We start from the raw sequence: 19,008 nt of genomic DNA on the forward strand, positions 1-19,008 counted from the left end.
TAGCCAAGAGGTCAGCTGTTTGAACCCACCAGGCACTCCTTGGAAACTCTATGGGGCAGTTCTATTCTCTCCTGTAGGGTCGCTATGAGTTCGAATCGACTCGATGGCAGTGGGTTTGGATTGGTTGAGTTTAGGAGTAAATTGTACTGATATCTGCCTCTTACTTAGAAATGCATAAAGAAAGAGGGACTGAGATGGATAGAGGGATGGATAGGTGGATAGAGATGTGCTAAAGCGAGAACAGTAAAATATAATCATAGTGTCTAGCGGTGGGCTTGTAGGTGTTCACTGCAAATCCAACTTTCTCTGTGTTTGAAAATTTCATAATTAGATGTTAAGAAAAAAATTAAAACATAAAATTTTAGAGCAGGTATCATTTTATGGATGATAAGATTGAGGCTAGAGAAGGTAAGAAACTTGATCAAGATCATACAACTAGGAGCAGAAAAGAAAAAAAAAATTTTTTTTTTTTTGGCAGTACTAAAACAGAGGTCCCCTGCGTCGGGGCTCCCAATCCAAGTTCAGTCCACTCTACCACACCACCTCCCGTGGTCCCCTTGGGCTTATAGCCAGGCCGGGATGGAACAATGCCTCCGAAAACCTGTAAGCCATGTTCCGTGGAGCCTTAATTCTATGAACTTTTACTGGCTGTTGCATGGGAAAAAAAAGGTTAACTAGGACTGGGGGACTATAATCTAAAGAGGTTTCTTTAGGGAAAGGTTTATCAGAGCCTTTAACGTGCCAATATCTATTGAAAATCTCTGAGAGAAATATGCAACGTTTCTCCCCCCTCCAAGAAAAAATTGACCACAAACACAAAAAGCTCCTTCCCTTGCTTTTTTTGAGGAAGCAGCCCTAAAGAATGTAAGATTGTCGGTTTTTTTTTTTTTTTTTGAGGGAAGGGGTGGGACATGCCATTTCTGTTGCTTTTAACTGCCATGGTGAGTCCAGGTGTGCACAAAGTGGACCTCCCACCTCCTAAACGTTTCTTAGGGTTGAAGGTGTATATGGTCAAGTGGCCACCACAGGTATGCCAGGGGCTTGGCGTCTGGGGGAGTCAATGAGGAGGCTCAGAGAGGCTTCAGCTCAAGCCCTGCCCTCAGAGATACCCAGTGATGCCCACCAGCCCTTGCCAGCTCAAGGGTCACTTCCCTCTGTTGGTGACCACTGGCTGGCCCGGGTCATAGCTGTCAGTGGAAAATAATCTCCCAAGGAACATGGGGGAGCAAATACCTAGCAAAAAAGAATCCCAAGAAAAACCAACGTCTATTCTGATCCTTGAATTTGGTCAGGAGAAGGGCCAACCAACTTTTCCTACTTCTGTTTCTCAAGACAGTGAACTATATTTTCTCAGAAATACATATTTGTGAAATATATATGTTACAGGTGGCATACCAACTTTATGGATACACATAAAACAAGGAGTCCCTGAATGCAGTCAAAACCCTTTATTAGAGCCACCCTCCTAACACCAACAGTCCCTGGGTGCTTTCCTGGGTGTGCGTGGACAGGCTGACCCCGGCTTTCTGCCGGTACAGTACCAGTGAATGCAAAGACTTGCAGTAGCTGCCCTCTTAGCAAATGATCTTCCCTTGGCCCCGGGTCACAGGGGGCATCGTAGAGGGGAAGGGGCAGAGGGAGGGACCCTTGTGCTTCTGTGTGGCTGGGCTGCCTTTTCTTCCTGGCTCCCCTAAACTGTGTGCAGTCCCTAAAGAGAAAGCATGCCCTAGCAGAGCAGTACCGTGGAGCAGTCCCATGGGGCCAGGTAGCCTGCCTCCCCCTGCCCCGCCACCCCCATCACCCCACCTGGCTTCAGACTTCCTTCCGCAGCAACACCTTGATGCTGCTGCAGACCTGGCCCAAGGCGGCGAAGAGCGGGTTGCAGAAGGTGCGGATGCAGAGGGAGTAGATGTGGCTGATGCACTGGATCTCGATCAGGTAGCTCTTGATGCAGGGCACCACCGCCCAGATGTGGCAGAAGGAGATGCAGGCGAACAGAAAGCCCCAGAGCAGGGCGAGCGGCACGCCCAGCAGCGTGGACAGCAGGCGGTAGCACCAGTACTTGGAGACGGTGAAGGTGGTGTAGCTCACCTTCCACACGCTGTCGAAGCTGTAGGTGCCCACAGGCTCGGCAATCACGTCTTCAAAATCCACCTGCAGGGGCGGGAAGGGGTATTGTCAGTGCCGCCATTTTCCCTACTTTTAGAGCCGCTTGGAAACCCTGGTGGCATAGTGGTTGAGAGCTATGGCAGCTAACTAAAAGGTGGGCAGTTCGAATCCACCAGGCGCTCCTTGAAAACTCTATGGGGCGGTTCTTCTCTGTCCCATAGGTTCGCTATGAGTCGGAATTGACTCGATGGCAGTGGGTTTGGCCTTGAACTTTTGCTTGGTGTGTCAGCATCCCCTGGAGGGGAGGCTTGTTAGACATAGATGGCCAAACCCCACCCCCAGAAATTCTTTCTCAGCAGAGCTGGGATGGGGCCTGAGAGTCTGCACTTCGGACGACTCCCAGGTGCTGCTGGTTCAGGGACCACACTGACTAGCTCTGCACTGGAGCAGAGAGGGACCACAAAGAGCCCGTCCAACCCTTCATTTGATGGATAAATGCCCTGAGAAGTTAGTTAGAGGCAGAGTTAGAATCACAGCTGGCAAATTCTATCGTTTTAGGATTCTAAGGGAGTTGAACAGACAAATACAGCCCACGAGATTTAGTGGGTGCCTTTTATGAATAAAAAAAAAATTTATTTTATTTTATTTTTTATGAATAAAGATGGAGACCCTGGGAGGTGCAGATGGGTAAGCATTCTGCTACTAACCGAAAGGTTGGAGATTCGAACCCACCCAGAGGCCTCTCGGAAGATAGGTCTGGGGATGTGCTTCTGTGAAGGTTTAAAAAAAAAAAAAACCCAAACCCGTTGCTGTCCAGTCGATTCCGACTCATAGTGACCCTATAAGACAGAGTGGAATGACCCCATAGGGTTTCCAAGGATCAGCTAGTGGATTCGAACTGCCGACCTTTTTGGTAACAGCCGAGAGCTCTTAACCACTGTGCCATCAGGGCTCCTGTGTGAAGATGACAGCTAAGAAAACCCTATGGAGCAGTTCTACTTTGTAACACATGGGGTCGCCATGAATCAGAATAAACTCGACAGCATGGCTTGGTTTTCCCAGAGAATAAGCTGGTCACAGCTTAAAACATTCTGGTTTACTAATGACATCACCCTTAATCCCATTCCTCACACATGGGTTTTTTCTAGCTTTGTTTAATCTCAGTCCCTATAAAGAAAAGTGCTTTTTCCCTAACTCTTTGCTGATCTATGTTTCTTTCTAGCATTTTCCCTATTGTACCCCCCCCACTAGTACAATAATCCATTCCCCCCCCCCCTTTCTGAATAAAGCCTCTCCCTACCTGAATCTGCGTGTGTTTTGATTTGACAACACGATGGTGAACTGGCAAGGTTCCTGCCCTGGCAGAGTGTACGGTGTATGGCAGGCAGCCACATTAACTATACTGTAGGGATAAGCGCTCACTAAGGGAAGAGCAGGGGCTGCGTGCACCCACCCCCAGCCTGGCAGTTTTCCTGGAAAAGGAGACTTCTGGCTAAGCTGACACTTGATGTAGCCAGATGGACACATCTGGTTAGGGCTGTGGCCTGGCAAAGAGTGTTTAGGGCACAAGAAGCAGTCACTGCCAGGACTAGTGGGGTAGACAGTGTGTGCCCTCAGTGAGATGCAGATGATTCCAGAAGGCCAAGTGCAAGCCAAGAATGGCCGGAGTGAGGCTGGGCAGGAGAGACAGAACAGAGCTTGGGGCACTGGGCAGCCTGGGAAGGTTTCTGTGCAGGGATGACTTGGTAGGGCCTGGGTGTCCAGCAGCCTATTCTGGGGGTGCAATTGGGAGGTGGCAGGGGCAGGAGTGAGGATGGATGTGGCTGACCAGTGGGAGCCATTGCAGTGCTCGGATAGGAGATGACGTGACCTACTTTAGGGTGCTGGCCGTGAGTCAGAGAGGTGCTTTAGGATCTGGGATGTGGCAGACTGACAGCCACACCATCCCTGGGACAAACCTGTCTGGCTAGTAAAGGTACCTCATCTCTGACTGTGGCCGAGCTGGCCTGAAGAAACTGCATCTGTTTTCCTTGCTCTAGTAATGCATCCACTTCAGGCTTTCCTCCCTCCCCTGCCCTCCGCACTCCTCCCTTGATGCTGGAAGGAACATTGGCACTCAGTGACCCTGGTCACCCATTACACTGATGACGTGACTGAGGTTCCATTTGGGAAGTGGGGGGGAAAACAACAGTGGAACAAAAAAAAACTGTTCTCAGCCAAGTCACTTAACTAACTTTCCCTGAGTCCCTGCTGTGCCTTAGGCACGATCTAGGGGCTTTCTCACATGTGACGTTTAGTGTCACTAAGCCCTAGCTGCCTTGTGTATAAGATGGTGCGTGGAGGGGTAGTGTGAGGAGGAACAAATGCTGTAAAAGCCACCCGAGGATTGACAAGCCCCGTGGGAACCTGAGGACTTAACTACCTACCTGCCAATGGTTACTACCAGGTAGGTCCTGGAGCGGGGGGAATTAAGCGCTGTCTGCTGCCAAGTCAGCTTTTCTGCTTTAAACCGTTGTGTGATATTTCTTTCTGCAGTGCTCCTGGGCTGTTTTAATACAAGTGGGTTGAATGAACACACAGTTGATGGCTCAGGAACGCGGGGCTAATAGGTGGGAGGGACCACTGGGTCAGAACTGAAACTTCAATCTTCCAAACTTCAATCTTTGGGGGTCGGTCCCTTTCCCACTTCTGTTAGAGAAGGGGATCCTCTCCTCTAAGTTTATCCCTTGCCGTCGAGTCGATTCCAACTCATAGCAACCGTATAGTTTTGATTAAAAGTACTTTTCATTATGAAATAGCATAGCCACATTACAGAAAATTCAGAGAAGTGCATAAAGCAAGCAAAACCGTTCCCAATTTGTATTTCTCTAGTACTAAAAATATTATCGTTAGCTGCTGTTGGGTCACCCCTGACTCATGGCAAGCCCATGTACAATAAACAACATGCTGCCTGGCCCTGGCCAGCCCCGTGATTGGTTGTGGGTCAGACTGTTGTGGTCCGTAGGGTTTTCACTGGCTGATTTTTGAAAGTAGATCGCCAGTCCTTTCTTCCTAGTCCGTCTTAGTCTGGAAGCTCTGCTGAAGCTTGTTCAGCATCATAGCAACTATCTAGCATCCGTTGACAGATTGGTGGTGGCCGTGGATAAGGGGCATTGCCAGGAATTGAACCTGGGCCTTCCTATGGAAGGTGAGAATTCTACCCCTGAACCACCACTGCCCCCCAAAATATTGGTACTTCTGTGCATTACTTCCTAGTATCATAGTTTTTTTGGGAAAGAGTGAATATACCCATGTTGTATGTACAATGTTGCATCCCCTTGTCTCACTTAACTTGGACTCTGAGCTCCCGCGCACTGCCTCGGATCCCTGCATCCCCTGTGCTTGGTGGCTGGGGCAGCTGAGGAGGAAACCTCACCCAGGGGGCAAAGTCAACAGGGTGAGATTCCAGGCTACAGGCCATATGGAGAAGCTGCTCTGGGGAGTCAGGAGGGCCCAGCTTTCTATTCTGGGGGTCTCAGCAGAGATCACTTAACCTCTGAAACATGGCCCTGTGTGGGAGGAGAGGGTTGGAGGGAAGCATATGGGCCTCACTGCCTCACTTCTCCCTAGAGAGCTTCCAGGAGGTAGTGGCTGGCTAGGAGTTTGTGGGACTGTGGAGTTTAGAGGCAGGGATGGAAAAGCGGTGTGCTGGACATTTGGAAAAGAAGGCCCAGGTTGGTTGGGGGACATCTCATGGCTTTGGAGAGCAAATGGAAAGGGCTGGCATCTTCTATGTCTGACTTACATCAGGCAAAACTCCAGAGAAGCTTTTTCTTCTTGGGGCAGCTTTCCAGGCTCAGAAGCTGGGGAGTATAGGCCCAGGGGACCATTCTAACCTTGACTTTGATATACCTTCACGGTTATCTAGTTTCATTCACCTCCCCCAGAGCCTGGGTCCTGCCTGATTGCAGCCTGCTCCCACCCCCATCATGGCCCATGCCCAGGCCTATGCCAGCAGCTGCCTCTTAACAGAGGGTGGGTTCCTAGGGACCTGCTGAGGCCTCAGGACTTTATCAGCAGAGGGAGGTGTTTAGGCGCAGGCTTGCTTCCCTGTGTTTGCCCCAGCAGACCCGAGTCCTCCTTCCTTCCCTCCCCTCTGACTGCTGGCCTACTCAGCACCCGGTGGTCCCTCCTGCCTTTCCTGTGACTGTTACTTAGAACAGTGCCCCCTACTAACAGATAGCCCACTCCTGCCCCCTCACCTTACAGGTGAGCAAATGGGCCCAGATAGGGGAGGTCCCTGGTGTAGGCTCTCACAGGGGGTTGATGGTCAAGCCCAGACTGAATCAAGGTGTCCTGACTCTAAACCTGTGTCCTCATATTGCCCTACCTGGGGTTGGACTCTGGGGTAGATGTTGGCAGCCCTGTGACTGTTGGGGGGAGTGGCTGCCCCCTCCCAGGCCTGGCTCTATTCATCCAGAGACACCTGCCCCAATGCAATGTCCATGACTCCTTCTTCCCAGCCACCCACCCACTCCAAGCTGCCAGCAATTTTCCAGCCCCTCTGCAGCCCAGCCAGCTTTGCTCCTTTGTCCCAGCATATTCCTCCATCACCATATTTTATTATTTGGGTCTGGCCTCTAGAAGGCAGCATAGTGGAAATGGCCCTGGCTATAAAGTCCCATGACTTAGGTTCAAGTTCCAGCTCTGCTAACTTATGGGCTGTGTGGCCTTAAGCAAGTTACATAACCTCTCTGTGCCTCATTTCCCTAGTATTTATCTCATAAAGGTTATCAGAGGATGAAATGAGTTAAGACATGTAAAGTACTTTGAACGTTTCCTACACAGAGTTCCTGATTGATAACTTTTAGCTGTTGTTGGTGGTGGTTATGTATATAGTGCTTTATTCAAATAGGAAGCTACAATGCCAACCGTGGCTTTGCATGTCAGTGCGGTTGCTGACCAGATGAGTGACTTTGGCAGGTCGTGAACCTCTTCGAGCGTCATTTTCTCATCTGTAAAATGGGGTTAATAATACCAACCTTGCTATTTCTTACAACCTTGTTGTGAGGAATAGAGGTAATTTTTTCTTCTGTTCATCCACCCATCTACCCACCCACCCATCCATATATCTATTTGTCTATCCACCCACCTATCTCTCAATCCATCTAAAAAACCAAACAAGCAACAAACAAACCAGGTGCTGTCAAGGTAAAGTTGACTCTGATTCATGGCAATCCCATGTGTATCAGAGTAGAACTGCTCCATAGGGTTTCAAGGGCTATGACATTTCAGAAGTAGATTGCCAGGCCTTTCTTTCAAGGCATCTCTGGTTGAATTCGAACTGCCAACCTTTCAGTTAGTAGCTGAGTGCTTAATCGTTTGTACCACCCAGAGACTTTAATCCATCTTACCACCCAATTATCTATCCATCTATCCACCTGCCCACCCATCCACTCACCCATCTAACTCTCCCTCCCTCCTTCCCTCCATCCATCCATTCATCATCCATCCACCCATCCAAACAAATATTTACTGAACACCCTCTTTGTGCTAGGCACTATTTTCACTATCTCTTGGGCAATGTTTAGCATGATACCTGGTGCTTCATAGATACTCAGTGATGGTTTTTTGCTCAAATGCTTTGAAGCGCCTATGAAAAGCTATCTCAGAAATTCTGTGGACACCCAGATCACAAGTATATTAATTCTCCAGCTCAAGTAGTCATAACTGTGTGTGTGTGGTGTGTGTAGGGGGGAAGGGTGTCTTGGTCTGAGCCAGTAAGATGGACGGAGTTCTTTCTCTCATTTTCTACTTGGGTAACAATCCCACCCCGCAAGGATCTCTCTGTCGTGCGTTTTAATCATCATTGTTTCGAAGAAGCCTCTGGTGTTGCCTTTGAGTGATTTGCCGTGAATTGTCCTTGGGGCACTGAGTGTGGGTGACTGCTGCGTTTTCTGCGGGTCAGCTCTCCCCGAGCTATCAGAGGACTGGGCTGGGCTGGGAGGAGGCAGCTGTTCCCCTAACTTGGATTTGAGAGTGGAGAGGGCTTTGGTGATAGCGCGCTAGTAGGAAGAGATATTTATAAGATCCGGTGCAGGCAGCCCTGGGCGGGCGTGCCAGTTTATCAGAAGCGCTCAGTGACTTCACTTCTCAGTTTCCAGAAGTGGCGGGCAGACGGCTTTTTCTTGGAGGGCGGTGGGGGCGCTGAATCCACTGCGCCAGCCTCTGGAAGGAGGGGCCTGGGGCGGGAGGGGGAGAATGCCTGCTGCTGGTTCAGTGGCTGCCGCTTCTCTGATTTATTTATTTTTGGAACAGCAAGAGAGCCAGTGGATTAATCGGAACCAGCCGGTGCACGAGCCCCGCCCAGGCGCAGGACAGCAGGGCCAGGCTATTGCCCCAGGGTGCGTGGGAGGTGAGCCGCCACCCTTGTCAAAAATACTGCCCTCAGATTCCTGCGTGACTCAGTCCCGTGGGCGGAGGTGTCCAGCGGCCCGGGCAGATTCAGACAGGATATCTGTGGGCGGGTGAGGTAGCTCTGGGCAGGGGAGAGAGCTGCTCTGTGATTTTGGCCATGGTGCTTTCCCTCTCTGGGCCTATGGTTTTTTGATTTTTTCCCAGCTGTACACGGAGTGCATTGGGCCAAGGTCCCTAGTGAAATGGAATTAGCTTTGGAGTCAAAAAACCCGAGTGAATGGCTTTGCTTTGCTTGGTGTGTCCTAGCCTGCTACCTTGTTACCACAAACCAGTGCAGACCCCAGGTAAGTTCTGAAATTGGGAGGCAGTGGTTAGGAATGCCCACTGAAATTTGGCACAGGGATTTTGAATCTAATAATAATAAATTGAAGCTTATATTGCACGTGACTTTTTATTTCACTTTTCTAGCCATTTTTATTGTTTGTAAAAGTATTGGTATACAACAAATTGGAATAATAATAAAACTGGTCCTTTACCAGCCTCTGCCTTCAAGAGACTCGGTGCAGGTGGGAGTGGGGAGCAGTAGAAACAGCCCCAGTTTGGGTTCTAGGCTTGGTTGTGTACCACCTTTCTGTGGGCAGTTAGCTAGTCTCCAAAGGACCCCATGAGTCATGCTTCTCAGTGTTATTGCTTTATCCACCAGAATGCGGCAGAAGTGTCGCTGGGCCATTCCAGAAGGATGCCTTAAGAATGCCTGGCAGCCTCTGCGGCTGGGTTTTGGGAGCCCTGGGCCACCATGTTAGAAGTCCATCTAGCCCATATGGAGACCAGTGGAGGATCCACGTGAAGGAGAGGTCCTGAAACCACGTAGAGAGAGAGGTCTTACTGGTTCAATGTCCCAGCTAAGCTAGCCTTCCAGCCATCCCCCTGGGTGCCAGCCCTGTGAGTGAGCCACCGAGGATGGTCCAGCTCAGTGGAGCCCCCATATGATTGCAGCCTTAGCTGGCATCTGACTATGGCTACGTGAGAACTGCCCTGCTGAGCCCAGTCAACCCACAGAATTGGGAGCGATCATAAAATGATTATTGTTGGGTGATTTGTTACCCAGAATTAGATAACTGAAATACTGTGTCATTAGGAAAACAAGTGATACGTCTGGACCCCAGTTTCTCCTCTATAGGATGAGGGGGAGTAGTTTGCTGACACCCCGTCTTGAAAGTATAAAACAGTTGTCCAGGGTGCTCACCAGCCCTGCTGAATAAGAATTTCTGGTGGTGGGACCCAGGAATCTGCATTTTAACAAGCTCCCCAAGAAAGAGGACCACATTTTGAGAACACTAGACTAGTTGATATCCAGAAGTCCCTGTAACACTGAAAAGTCATCAATACTTCAGTGTAAATTAGTCCAAAGTGTCCTTTCTTAGGGGTAATTGATAGAAAAGGCAAGACATTTCCAAAGGAAATGGTGGATTGGATAACTCTCCATAATTTAACCTCAACCTGCCCTTCCTGCCTTCTCTCCCACAAATTCTTTTTCAGATGATCGGCCCTAGTCCAATAGAACAGCTCATTGTTCTGCAGACAGAGTAGCAAAGAGGTTTCATTTGTTGTGCCAACTCTGACTAGCTGGTGGTGTGTGGCTTCCTGGAACAGTGCTGTGATCCGTTAGTAATGTCTGCCGTGAACACAGGAATGGGATGTCACAACATGCTCCCTCACATTTGCCAACTCTGCCCAACATTCCTCCTGATGTTGTGAAAAGCCTTCACACCTTTGCTAATTTTGTTTCCTCTCATTGGAAAGCTTTTTCCCCTTCCCACGTTTTAAACGCTTTCCATTTTTTAACGCACCTTGGAGACTTCTCCCCCCTGAAGCCAGTGCCTGATTTCCCCAGGTGAAAGGAGTTTTCTTCTCTCCTAACCTCCCTTGACACTTCATCTAGCCCTAAATTATGGCATTAAGCACCTTCTCTCATATTATCATCACTTTAGTGTTATCTTCTCTGTGGGATTGAATTCTTTTCAAGAGGAGGTAACAGTTCAGTTTCCTCTTTGTGCAGTAGGGTGTCCCAGAGGGGCCCAAGCTGGGAGCAGAGCTTGCAGAACCGGGGAGCTACTGGTTCATCTGGCATTTATTAGTCTGAGCTGATAGGCAAAAGGGTGTTTGTGTTGTTGAAGGAGGAGGGAGTTTTGTGAAAGGTTGGGTTGGAGGTGGGGTGGGACCTAGCATGATGGGGGGCTGGGATTGTGTCATCCCCCTGTCCTGTTTGAAGGGCTGCCTTTGCATTCCTGAGGAGAGGAGCTTGAGGCCAGAAGCTGAAGGACATGGGTGAGCCTCTGAGCTTTAGCACCCAGATGACTAAGTGTGAGTAAGGGAGAGAGATGAAGCTACTGATGAAGTAGCTCTGAGGCCTCTCAGAAATTACTCGGGGTGACTTTGGGGTGGGGCTGGGGTCCCATAGACATACATGGGGGAGGAGGTTAGAGCCTTTTCAACATGAGCCTGAAGAGAAAAGTGACCTCAGGTATACCCACTGGCAAGTCAAAGAGCCCTGGGGACCTGTAGTGTACATTCTCACCCCCCGGCATGGAGGCATACATGACGTGCGTCTATCTTGTTCATCACCCTCTCCTCTGAGAGCACAGTGCCTGGTGCATAGTAGCAATTCGTGGAATCAATGTTTGTGATGATGGTGGGGTGGTGAAGGTAAGGAGGGGTGGGGGCAGGGCTCTCTTCCCATGTCCCCAGCTCTAACCCCATTGAGCTTTGGCTCTGCCCTGGCCCTAGCCCCACACCCTGTACAGGGCTTGCCTTCTACCTTTGGCACTCATTTTCCAGCCTGGCTCAAGGGCAGAGCCAGGCCTTGCTTGGGACAGTTTTGACAGAGGAAAACCGAAAGCAATTTCCTCCCCTGGCTGGGCATCAAAGCCACGGACATGGTGGGTCTCTCTCCTCTCTTCATCCTTGACTTTTCTATGTGAAACTGCAGCGGCTGGTGGCTGCTGGTGGAGGACTGGGCCTCCCTCTTTCCATCCAGCCTCTGTCTGCACCAGGGACTCAGGCCCAGAGAGGGAAACGGATTTGCCCAGAATTACACAGCAAGCTCGTGTCAAGGCCAGGACCAGAACTTGGGTCTTGGTAGCCTGATCCAACATCCAGCATTCTTTCTGTGTCACTCGCTCCCAGCCCACATGGAGCCTATCACCACACGTGAAGCCACCCCTGATGGGTGCCACCGAGGCCTTCCAGCCTTCACCTCCACCCGTCTTCATTTCTCTTTCTTCCCATCTCTTTGTCTCACTCCCTCTGTCCCTCAATTTTCCTTCCTCCTCTCTTTATCTTCGCTTTTCCCCAGTTGATAAAAGAAACCAGGTGATCAGCAGGTTGGACAGGTGAAGACAGAATGCCCTTCCCCCTCTAGCCACACCCTCTTTCTTCCTTTTCCTTATTCTCTAACTTACTGTAAAACTGAAGTCTGCTTGAACTTATTTGTGATCTTTATTCAACTTTATTTTATGCTCCCTATGAGTTGGAATCGACTGGAAGGCACTGGGTATTCTAAATATCAGAGCCCTGGGGGCGCAGTGGTTAAGAGCTACAGCTGCTAACCAAAAAGTCAGCTGTTGGACTCCACCAGCTTCCAGAGAAACCCCGTGGGGCAGTTCTACGCTGTCCTGTAGGGTTGCTATGAGTCAGAATTGACTTGGCGGCAACGGGTTTGGTTTATTCTAAATATCTAAACGTTTTCATTTCTCACTCATTAAAAATAAAAGAAAAAGCCAAATAACTCCTCAACCCAAAGGGGGAGCCATTGTTTAGGAAGCACTGAGTAGCTATTGGAACCCCTGGTGGAGTAGTGGTTAAGTGCTACGGCTGCTAACCAAAGGGACGGCAGTTCGAATCCGCCAACCACTCCTTGGAAACTCTATGGGGCAGTTCTACTCTGTCCTATGGGGTCTCTATGAGTCAGAATCGACTAGACGGCACTGGGTTTGGTTTTGTTTTTGAGTAGCTGTTGTGATGGAAAATTTGGCAATGAATACTGGTGATGGTTGCACGCAGACCAGACCAGAGCATGTCCCATAAATACCAAATCACAACCTCTTTTCATCAAAATTATTTGCTTTTTGCTTTCGCCTCTGAGTAATGTTTTCCTGAGGCAAGGGGCCCCCAGCGTAGGATAGCTCTCAGCCCCAAGGGGAGGCTGCAAAAGGTGGCTTGTCTCTGCTGCCTGATCCCACCCCTCCCTCCAGATTAGAATTTCACTCCGGGCTCAGCAGGACCCAAGAGCCCCCTCTACACTGGCACCTGCTGTGGGTCTCCCTGGATACCATGTTCACCCACGGGGTCCTCTTCTCCACCCCCTAGCAACCCCCCCAGGGGCCATCCAGGGGATGTTGTCATTGTCAGCTGCTATGGAGTTGGTCCCTGACTCATGACCCTATGCACAGTGGACCCTTGTGACCAGTACAGCTTCCATTGGCTGATTTTTGGAAGTAGATCACCAGGCCTTTCTTTCTAGTCCTTCTTAGTCTGGGTGCTCCACTGAAACCTGTTCAACATCATAGCAACACGAAAACCTCCAATAACAGGTAGGTAGTGGCTGCACATGAGGAGTGCTGGCTAGGACCCAACCCCAAGTCTCCTGCATGGAAGGCGAGAATCCTACCCGTGAGCCACCACTGCCCCACCCAGGGAACAACCTGGGTGTAAACGCTGGCCCATGGCTGAGTTCTCATGTCCTCCGGACTGTGAGCTCCTGGACGTTCCTATGGAGCTCGCCTTTGCCATACCCTTGCCGTGTGCCAGAAACTGTGAGGCACTTTCAAACCCCTCAGCTCCTTTACCCCTCACATTCCATTTCTATTGCACAGTGCTGCTCTGAGATTCATTTACCCCCTGGAGGTGAATTATATTATTCTCATTTCACAGGGGGAAAATGAAGCTCAGAGAACTTAGGTGACCCGCCCCATGCCATTATTTTTTCTGTAGGAGATCCTAGATTTGAAATCAAGTCTGTTAAAGTCAAGGCCAGTCCTATTCCGTTGACACCACACTACAGAAACCATGACTAATAATACTTCACATTTATATACGAAGTGCTTTTCAGTTTGCAAAATTTGTTCCCTAAGTTTCCTGTGACAGAACTTTTCACACCGTGCTGTAATTACCCTGTCTCCATCACTAATGATAGATACAAAGACATATAATACAGTATGTGCTATTGTGGTGGCACAAGCTGTTTGGTCTTGTCTACTAACTGAAAGGTAGCAGTTCAAACCCATCCAGAGATGCAGTGAAAGAAAGGCCTGGCGATCTGCTTCCTTAAAGATTACAGCCAAGAAAACCCTGTGGAGCAGTTCTACTCTGTAACACAGGAGGTCACCACGATTCAGAATCAACTGGATGGTAATGGGTTTGTGTTTTTTTGTGTGTGTGCTGTTGTGGAGGAATGCCCTGAGTGAATGAGGCGGAGGGGAGAGAGCATCTGATTGGTGAAGTTGGGGAAGGCTTCCAGGAAGAGGTGACATGACATTCGAGTTGGGCCTTGAAGGCGGGCATTCCTGGCAAAGGCATGGTAGTGTGTCTTGGTTGGCATGGCTGGTCCTGGAGCAAACAAGGCAGAAGAAGCAGGTTGGGGCCAGAACGTGCTGGGCCTTGAAATCCACGTGGAGAGTTTAGGCTCTATCCACATGGGAGGTGCCCCGCTGAGAAGGGCAGTCCAGGGGCTTGCTTCAGAACAAGCCCTAGAGCCACTGTCTAACATGGTGACTGTCAGCTTTGAGCTCTTGAAATGCAGCTAGTATGATGAGGAATTTTAGATTTCATTTAATTTTAATTAATTGGAACTAAATCCTGGTACTCGATTCTGTTATTGGAAAACTTTTGAGTATGTCTGGAACAATGAATCTATTTTCAACTGTGAATTATGAAATCCAAATTCAGAACAAGTACTTCAAATTGAGACGTACCCTAAGTGTAAAAATAATACACACTGAATTTTAAAGATGAAGAAAGAATGTACAATAGTTCATTGAGAATTGATTACATGTTGAAATGGTACTATTTTGGATATATTGGGTTAAATTTAAAAAATCACTAAAATTAATTCCACCTGTTCTCCCCCCACCATTTTTTTTAACGTAGCTACTAACCAAAAAAACCCAGCTGTTGTCCAGTCAGTTCTGACTCACAGTGACCCCATGTATGCAGAGCAGAGCTTCCCCATGGGGTTTTCAATGGCTGTAATCTTTCAGAAGCAGACCACCAAGCCTGTCTTCCAAGGAGCCTCTGGGTGGGTTCCGCCCACCACTCTTTTGGTGAGCAGTCAAGTGCTTAACTATTTCTACCACCCTGGGACCTCAATGTGGCTACTAGGAAATTGAAAATTAGTAGGTGGTTGCCTTCTATTTCTATTGGATACAGTGCTAGTGTGAGATTATGACCCATTCAGTTGAAACTGGAAACCCCAGTCACCCACACTTTGAAAGCCTCCTCCAGTGGCTCTGAGGTTGGTGATCGGGGACACTGCTCTGAGGAATTCGACTCTTAAAAGATTCTTCTGGCTATGGTGAAGAGGCTGGGTGGGAGTGCATGGGCCTGGGGGCAGCTAGGCCGCTGGAGTCATCCAGGTGAGGCCAGAGGCCTGGTTTCAGGCAGTGGCCATGGGGGGGCCTCCTTTCAGGTCAGACATTCCTTTTCAGGGATGGCACCCTCTGAGGACGCCTCTGCCCTGCTCCTGGCTGGCCGACCAGGGAGGCCCCCTTGGCTTGGCAGCCAGACATACAAGTGCTGGGCAGAGCTCTGGGAGAGTGAGTGTCACTTTGCGGGGCTGCCAACTTTTCTAGAAGCCATCCTCTGGAGATTAACCCCTCGCCCACTGTGGAGACCGCAGAAATTTCCCCTGGCACAGAAAATAGCCCAACTTGGCCCCTTTTCTTGTTCCTTCCAGGACGAGGGCCAGGAGCGAATGGGAGAGTTACAGAGAGTGGGAGGCACTTTCCCCATCACCTGCCTCTCCTGCCCTGATCAACCTGGGCTGTGTATGTATGTGCCAGGAATTTTTTGCTCCTGTTTGTGCTAAAGGCTCTTTGGGGGCTGCACATGCCTTTTGGGGGGGGTGGTGAGAAGGAGAAAACAGAGTCACAAGACCTCTTTTCAGGAAAGTTAATTGTGCCTGGAGCAGAAACCATCCCGTTCTCCAAAGGTGACACCTTCAGGGCCAGGCAGGGCAGGCCCCGCCAAGGGCAGCGGCCCGAGCCTACCTTGACTATGTCCTCGTTAATGTTCTTGGGGTCTCGGTTCACCAAGTCGATCTCTTTGCAGTGAATGTCCTTGACGATCTGGGCTTCGAGGTCGAGGTCCGTGTGCTCTTCAGCCATCATAGCGGAGGTGGGTGGATCCGCCGGAGGAGATCCGCGCCGCGGGGCTGGCGGGGCAGAAAACGCTGGGGCAGAGAGACCAGCTCAGTGTCCCCAGACTTGTGCCCCTGCCGGCTAAATAGGCCCCACCCAGCATGCCGGCTGACAGCTGTCCCACATAACTTCGGCCTGCCTCTTGTTAAAGCCTCCCGTGGCAGGCCTCCAAGCTAAAATTAAGACTGGAGTTCTGCAGGAAGGCCGAACACTTCTTAAAGAAGGTTGCTGCCAGGCACAGAGCCACCACAGAGGGAGCAGAGACCTGGCATTCCCGAAGTGGCACCGGGGTGGGCATGGGTTTTGGGGGGGGGCCTGGAATGTACTCCACACTGTCAGCGTAAGGGCTCCTGGGAGAAAAGGCTGGGGGGCAGGGTGGAGAGGGAGGCAGCAAGCTTGGTCCCCAGCTCTGCCTCTTGCTGGCTGTGTGACCTTGGGTGCACTTCACCTCTCTGGGACACAATGTGCCCATCTGTAAAATTGGGCATGATAATAGCAATCGAATGCCTTTGCATAGTCAATAAAACACAGGTAAACATCCTTCTGGTATTCTCTTCTTTCAGCCAGGATCCATCTGACATCAGCAATGATATCCCTAGTTCCATGTCCTTTTCTGAAACCAGCTTGAATTTCTGGCAGTTCCCTGTCGATATTTGACTGTGTGGATCATAACAAACTACGGATAACACTGCGAAGAATGGGAATTCCAGAACACTTAATTGTGCTCATGAGGAACCTTTACATAGATCAAGAGGCAGTTTTTCAGACAGAACAAGGTAATACTGATTGGTTTAAACTCAGGAAAGGTGTGCGTCAGGGTTGTATTCTTTCACCATACCTATTTAATCTGTATGCTGAACAAATAGTCTGAGAAGCTGGACTATATGAAGAAGAACGGGGCATCAGGATTGGAGGAAGACTCATTAACAACCTGTATTATGCAGATGACACAACCACAATCTTGCTTGCTGAAAGTGAAGAGGACTTGAAGCACTTACTAATGAAGATCAAAGGCCACAGCCTTCAGTATGGATTGCACCTCAACAAAAAGAAACAAAAATCCTCACATCTGGACCAATGAGCAACATCATGATAAACGGAGAAAAGATTGAAGTTGTCAAGGATTTCATTTTACTTGGATCCACAATCAACAGCCATGGAAGCAGCAGTCAAGAAATCAAAAGACGCATTGCATTGGGCAAATCTGCTGCAAAGGACCTCTTCAAAGTGTTGAAGAGCAAAGATGTCACCCTGAAGACTAAGGTGCGCCTGACCCAGGCCATGGTATTTTCAATGATATCATATGGATGTGAAAGCTGGACAATGAATAAGGAAGACCGAAGAAGAGTTGATGCCTTTGAATTGTGGTGTTGACGAAGAATATTGAATATACACCATGGACTGCCAAAAGAAAGAACAAATCTGTCTTGGAAGAGGTGCAGCCAGAATGCTCCTTAGAGGCAAGGATGGTGAGACTGCATCTTATGTACTTTGGACATGTTGTCAGGAGGGATCAGTCCCTGGAGAAGGACATCATGCTTGGCAGAATACAGGGTCAGCGGAAAAGAGGAAGACCCTCAATAAGGTGTATTGACACAGTGGCTGCAACAATGGGCTCAAGCATAACAAGGATTGTAAGGATGGTGCAGGATCGGGCAGTGTTTCGTTCTGTTGTACATAGGGTCTCTATGAGTCGGAACTGACTCAAGGGCACCTAACAACAACAACAACAACAATAGCAATCAGGTCCCCGCCTACCTTTGTAGAAGGAAGAAACCAGCTCATGTGTGTGAAAGGGCTTTGGAAACTGAAAAATGCTAGCTTGTAAGAATGCATGTCGGAGCTGGTAGTGCCCAGTTTGTGCTTGGTGGCCTAGAACATTTCTGAGGTTTTCCCATTTCTGGGGTTTTCCCCTAGAGGAGTTGTTGATGGACTGTCATACCAGGCTGGGGTAGGGGATGAGACAGGGAAAGGAGGGCCTGCCCACTCTTCTCTTTCTTTCTTGATGTGTGAGCCTGCCCGAGGAAATGCTGGAATGGACGATACTCTGTCCTTTGCCCTGCCTCTAATGACAGCTTCCAGGATATCCATGCGCACAGAATTTTCATATGCATCAATAGGATCTACCTCTCTTAGATGCTTGCTCAGTGTTTCTGTTCCCTACTCCAACTCAGCCATCACTCCAGGCCCTAGCAGCATGAAGGATGAAAATTCTCAACACGGTATAGTCTTCTTTCTCTCTCTCTCACGTAGCACAAAGTCCAGAGGTAGGCAGTTCAGAACTATCCTGGTGGCTCCGTGAAGTCACCAGGCACCCAGGTCTCGATCTTTCTCTTCTGCTTTTCTCAAAGCCATCTCACAGGCACAAAATGGCTGCTGCACCTCCAGCCATCATATGAGTCTAGGCAAGAAGAAAGACAAAAGAGTAAGGGTAGGAAAAGACATCTGCCAGCTGAGCCTGCTCCATTAGAATGCTTTCCCAGAAGTCCTACCCAACAACTTCTGATTATATCTTCTTGGCCACCCCTCTTGGCATAGGAGGCTGAGAAATGTAGATTTTTAGATGAACACATTGTCAGTCCCAAAAGGGTCATTAAGGATTAAGGGGAAGTGGTTAAAAAACAGCTGTTGTAGAGTTGACTCTGACTCATGGTGACCCCATGTGTGTCAGAGTAGAACTGTGCTCCGTAGGGTTTTGAATGTCTGAATTTTTTAAAGATAATTTTTATTGTGCTTTAAGTGAAAGTTTACAAATCAAGTCAGTCTCTCACACAAAAACCCATATATACACCTCGCTACACACTCCCAATTACTCTCCCGCTAATGAGACATCCTGCTCTCTCCCTCCACTCTCTCTTTTTGTGTCCATTTCACCAGCTTCTAACCCCCTCCACCCTCTCATCTCCCCTCCAGGCAGATGCCAACCTAGTCTCAAGTGTCTACCTGATCCAAGAAGCTCACTCCTCACCAGCATCCCTCTCCAACCCATTGTCCAGTACAATCCATGTCTGAAGAGTTGGCTTCAGGAATGGTTCCTGTCCTGGGGCAACAGAAGGTCTGGAGGCCATGGCCACTGGAGTCCTTCCAG

The 19,008-nt window shown here is 49.3% G+C and overlaps 1 protein-coding gene across 1 annotated transcript; it reads right to left on the minus strand.

The window, feature by feature from the left end:
* Positions 1–1,456: 1,456 nt before the first annotated feature.
* On the minus strand, positions 1,457–15,942 carry CAV3 (caveolin 3). The gene is made up of 2 exons (XM_003409774.4): positions 15,771–15,942; positions 1,457–2,154 (listed from the first exon to the last, which is right to left on the minus strand). The coding sequence occupies exons 1-2, from the start codon at positions 15,888–15,890 to the stop codon at positions 1,813–1,815; spliced, it is 462 nt and encodes a 153-aa protein (XP_003409822.2). The 5' UTR covers positions 15,891–15,942; the 3' UTR covers positions 1,457–1,812.
* Between the last annotated feature and the right edge of the window lie 3,066 nt (positions 15,943–19,008).

Source organism: Loxodonta africana, chromosome 22 (genome assembly GCF_030014295.1).
Source record: "Loxodonta africana isolate mLoxAfr1 chromosome 22, mLoxAfr1.hap2, whole genome shotgun sequence".
Lineage (NCBI taxonomy): Eukaryota > Metazoa > Chordata > Mammalia > Proboscidea > Elephantidae > Loxodonta > Loxodonta africana.

Bases quoted from the DNA above. Each gene is read 5' to 3' on its own strand.
- CAV3 (XM_003409774.4), bottom strand. From the start codon at position 15,890: ATGATGGCTGAAGAGCACACGGACCTCGACCTCGAAGCCCAGATCGTC. The intron at 2,155-15,770 runs GTAGGCTCGGGC...CCGCCCCTGCAG, and splicing joins TTAACGAGGACATAGTCAAG to GTGGATTTTGAAGACGTGAT.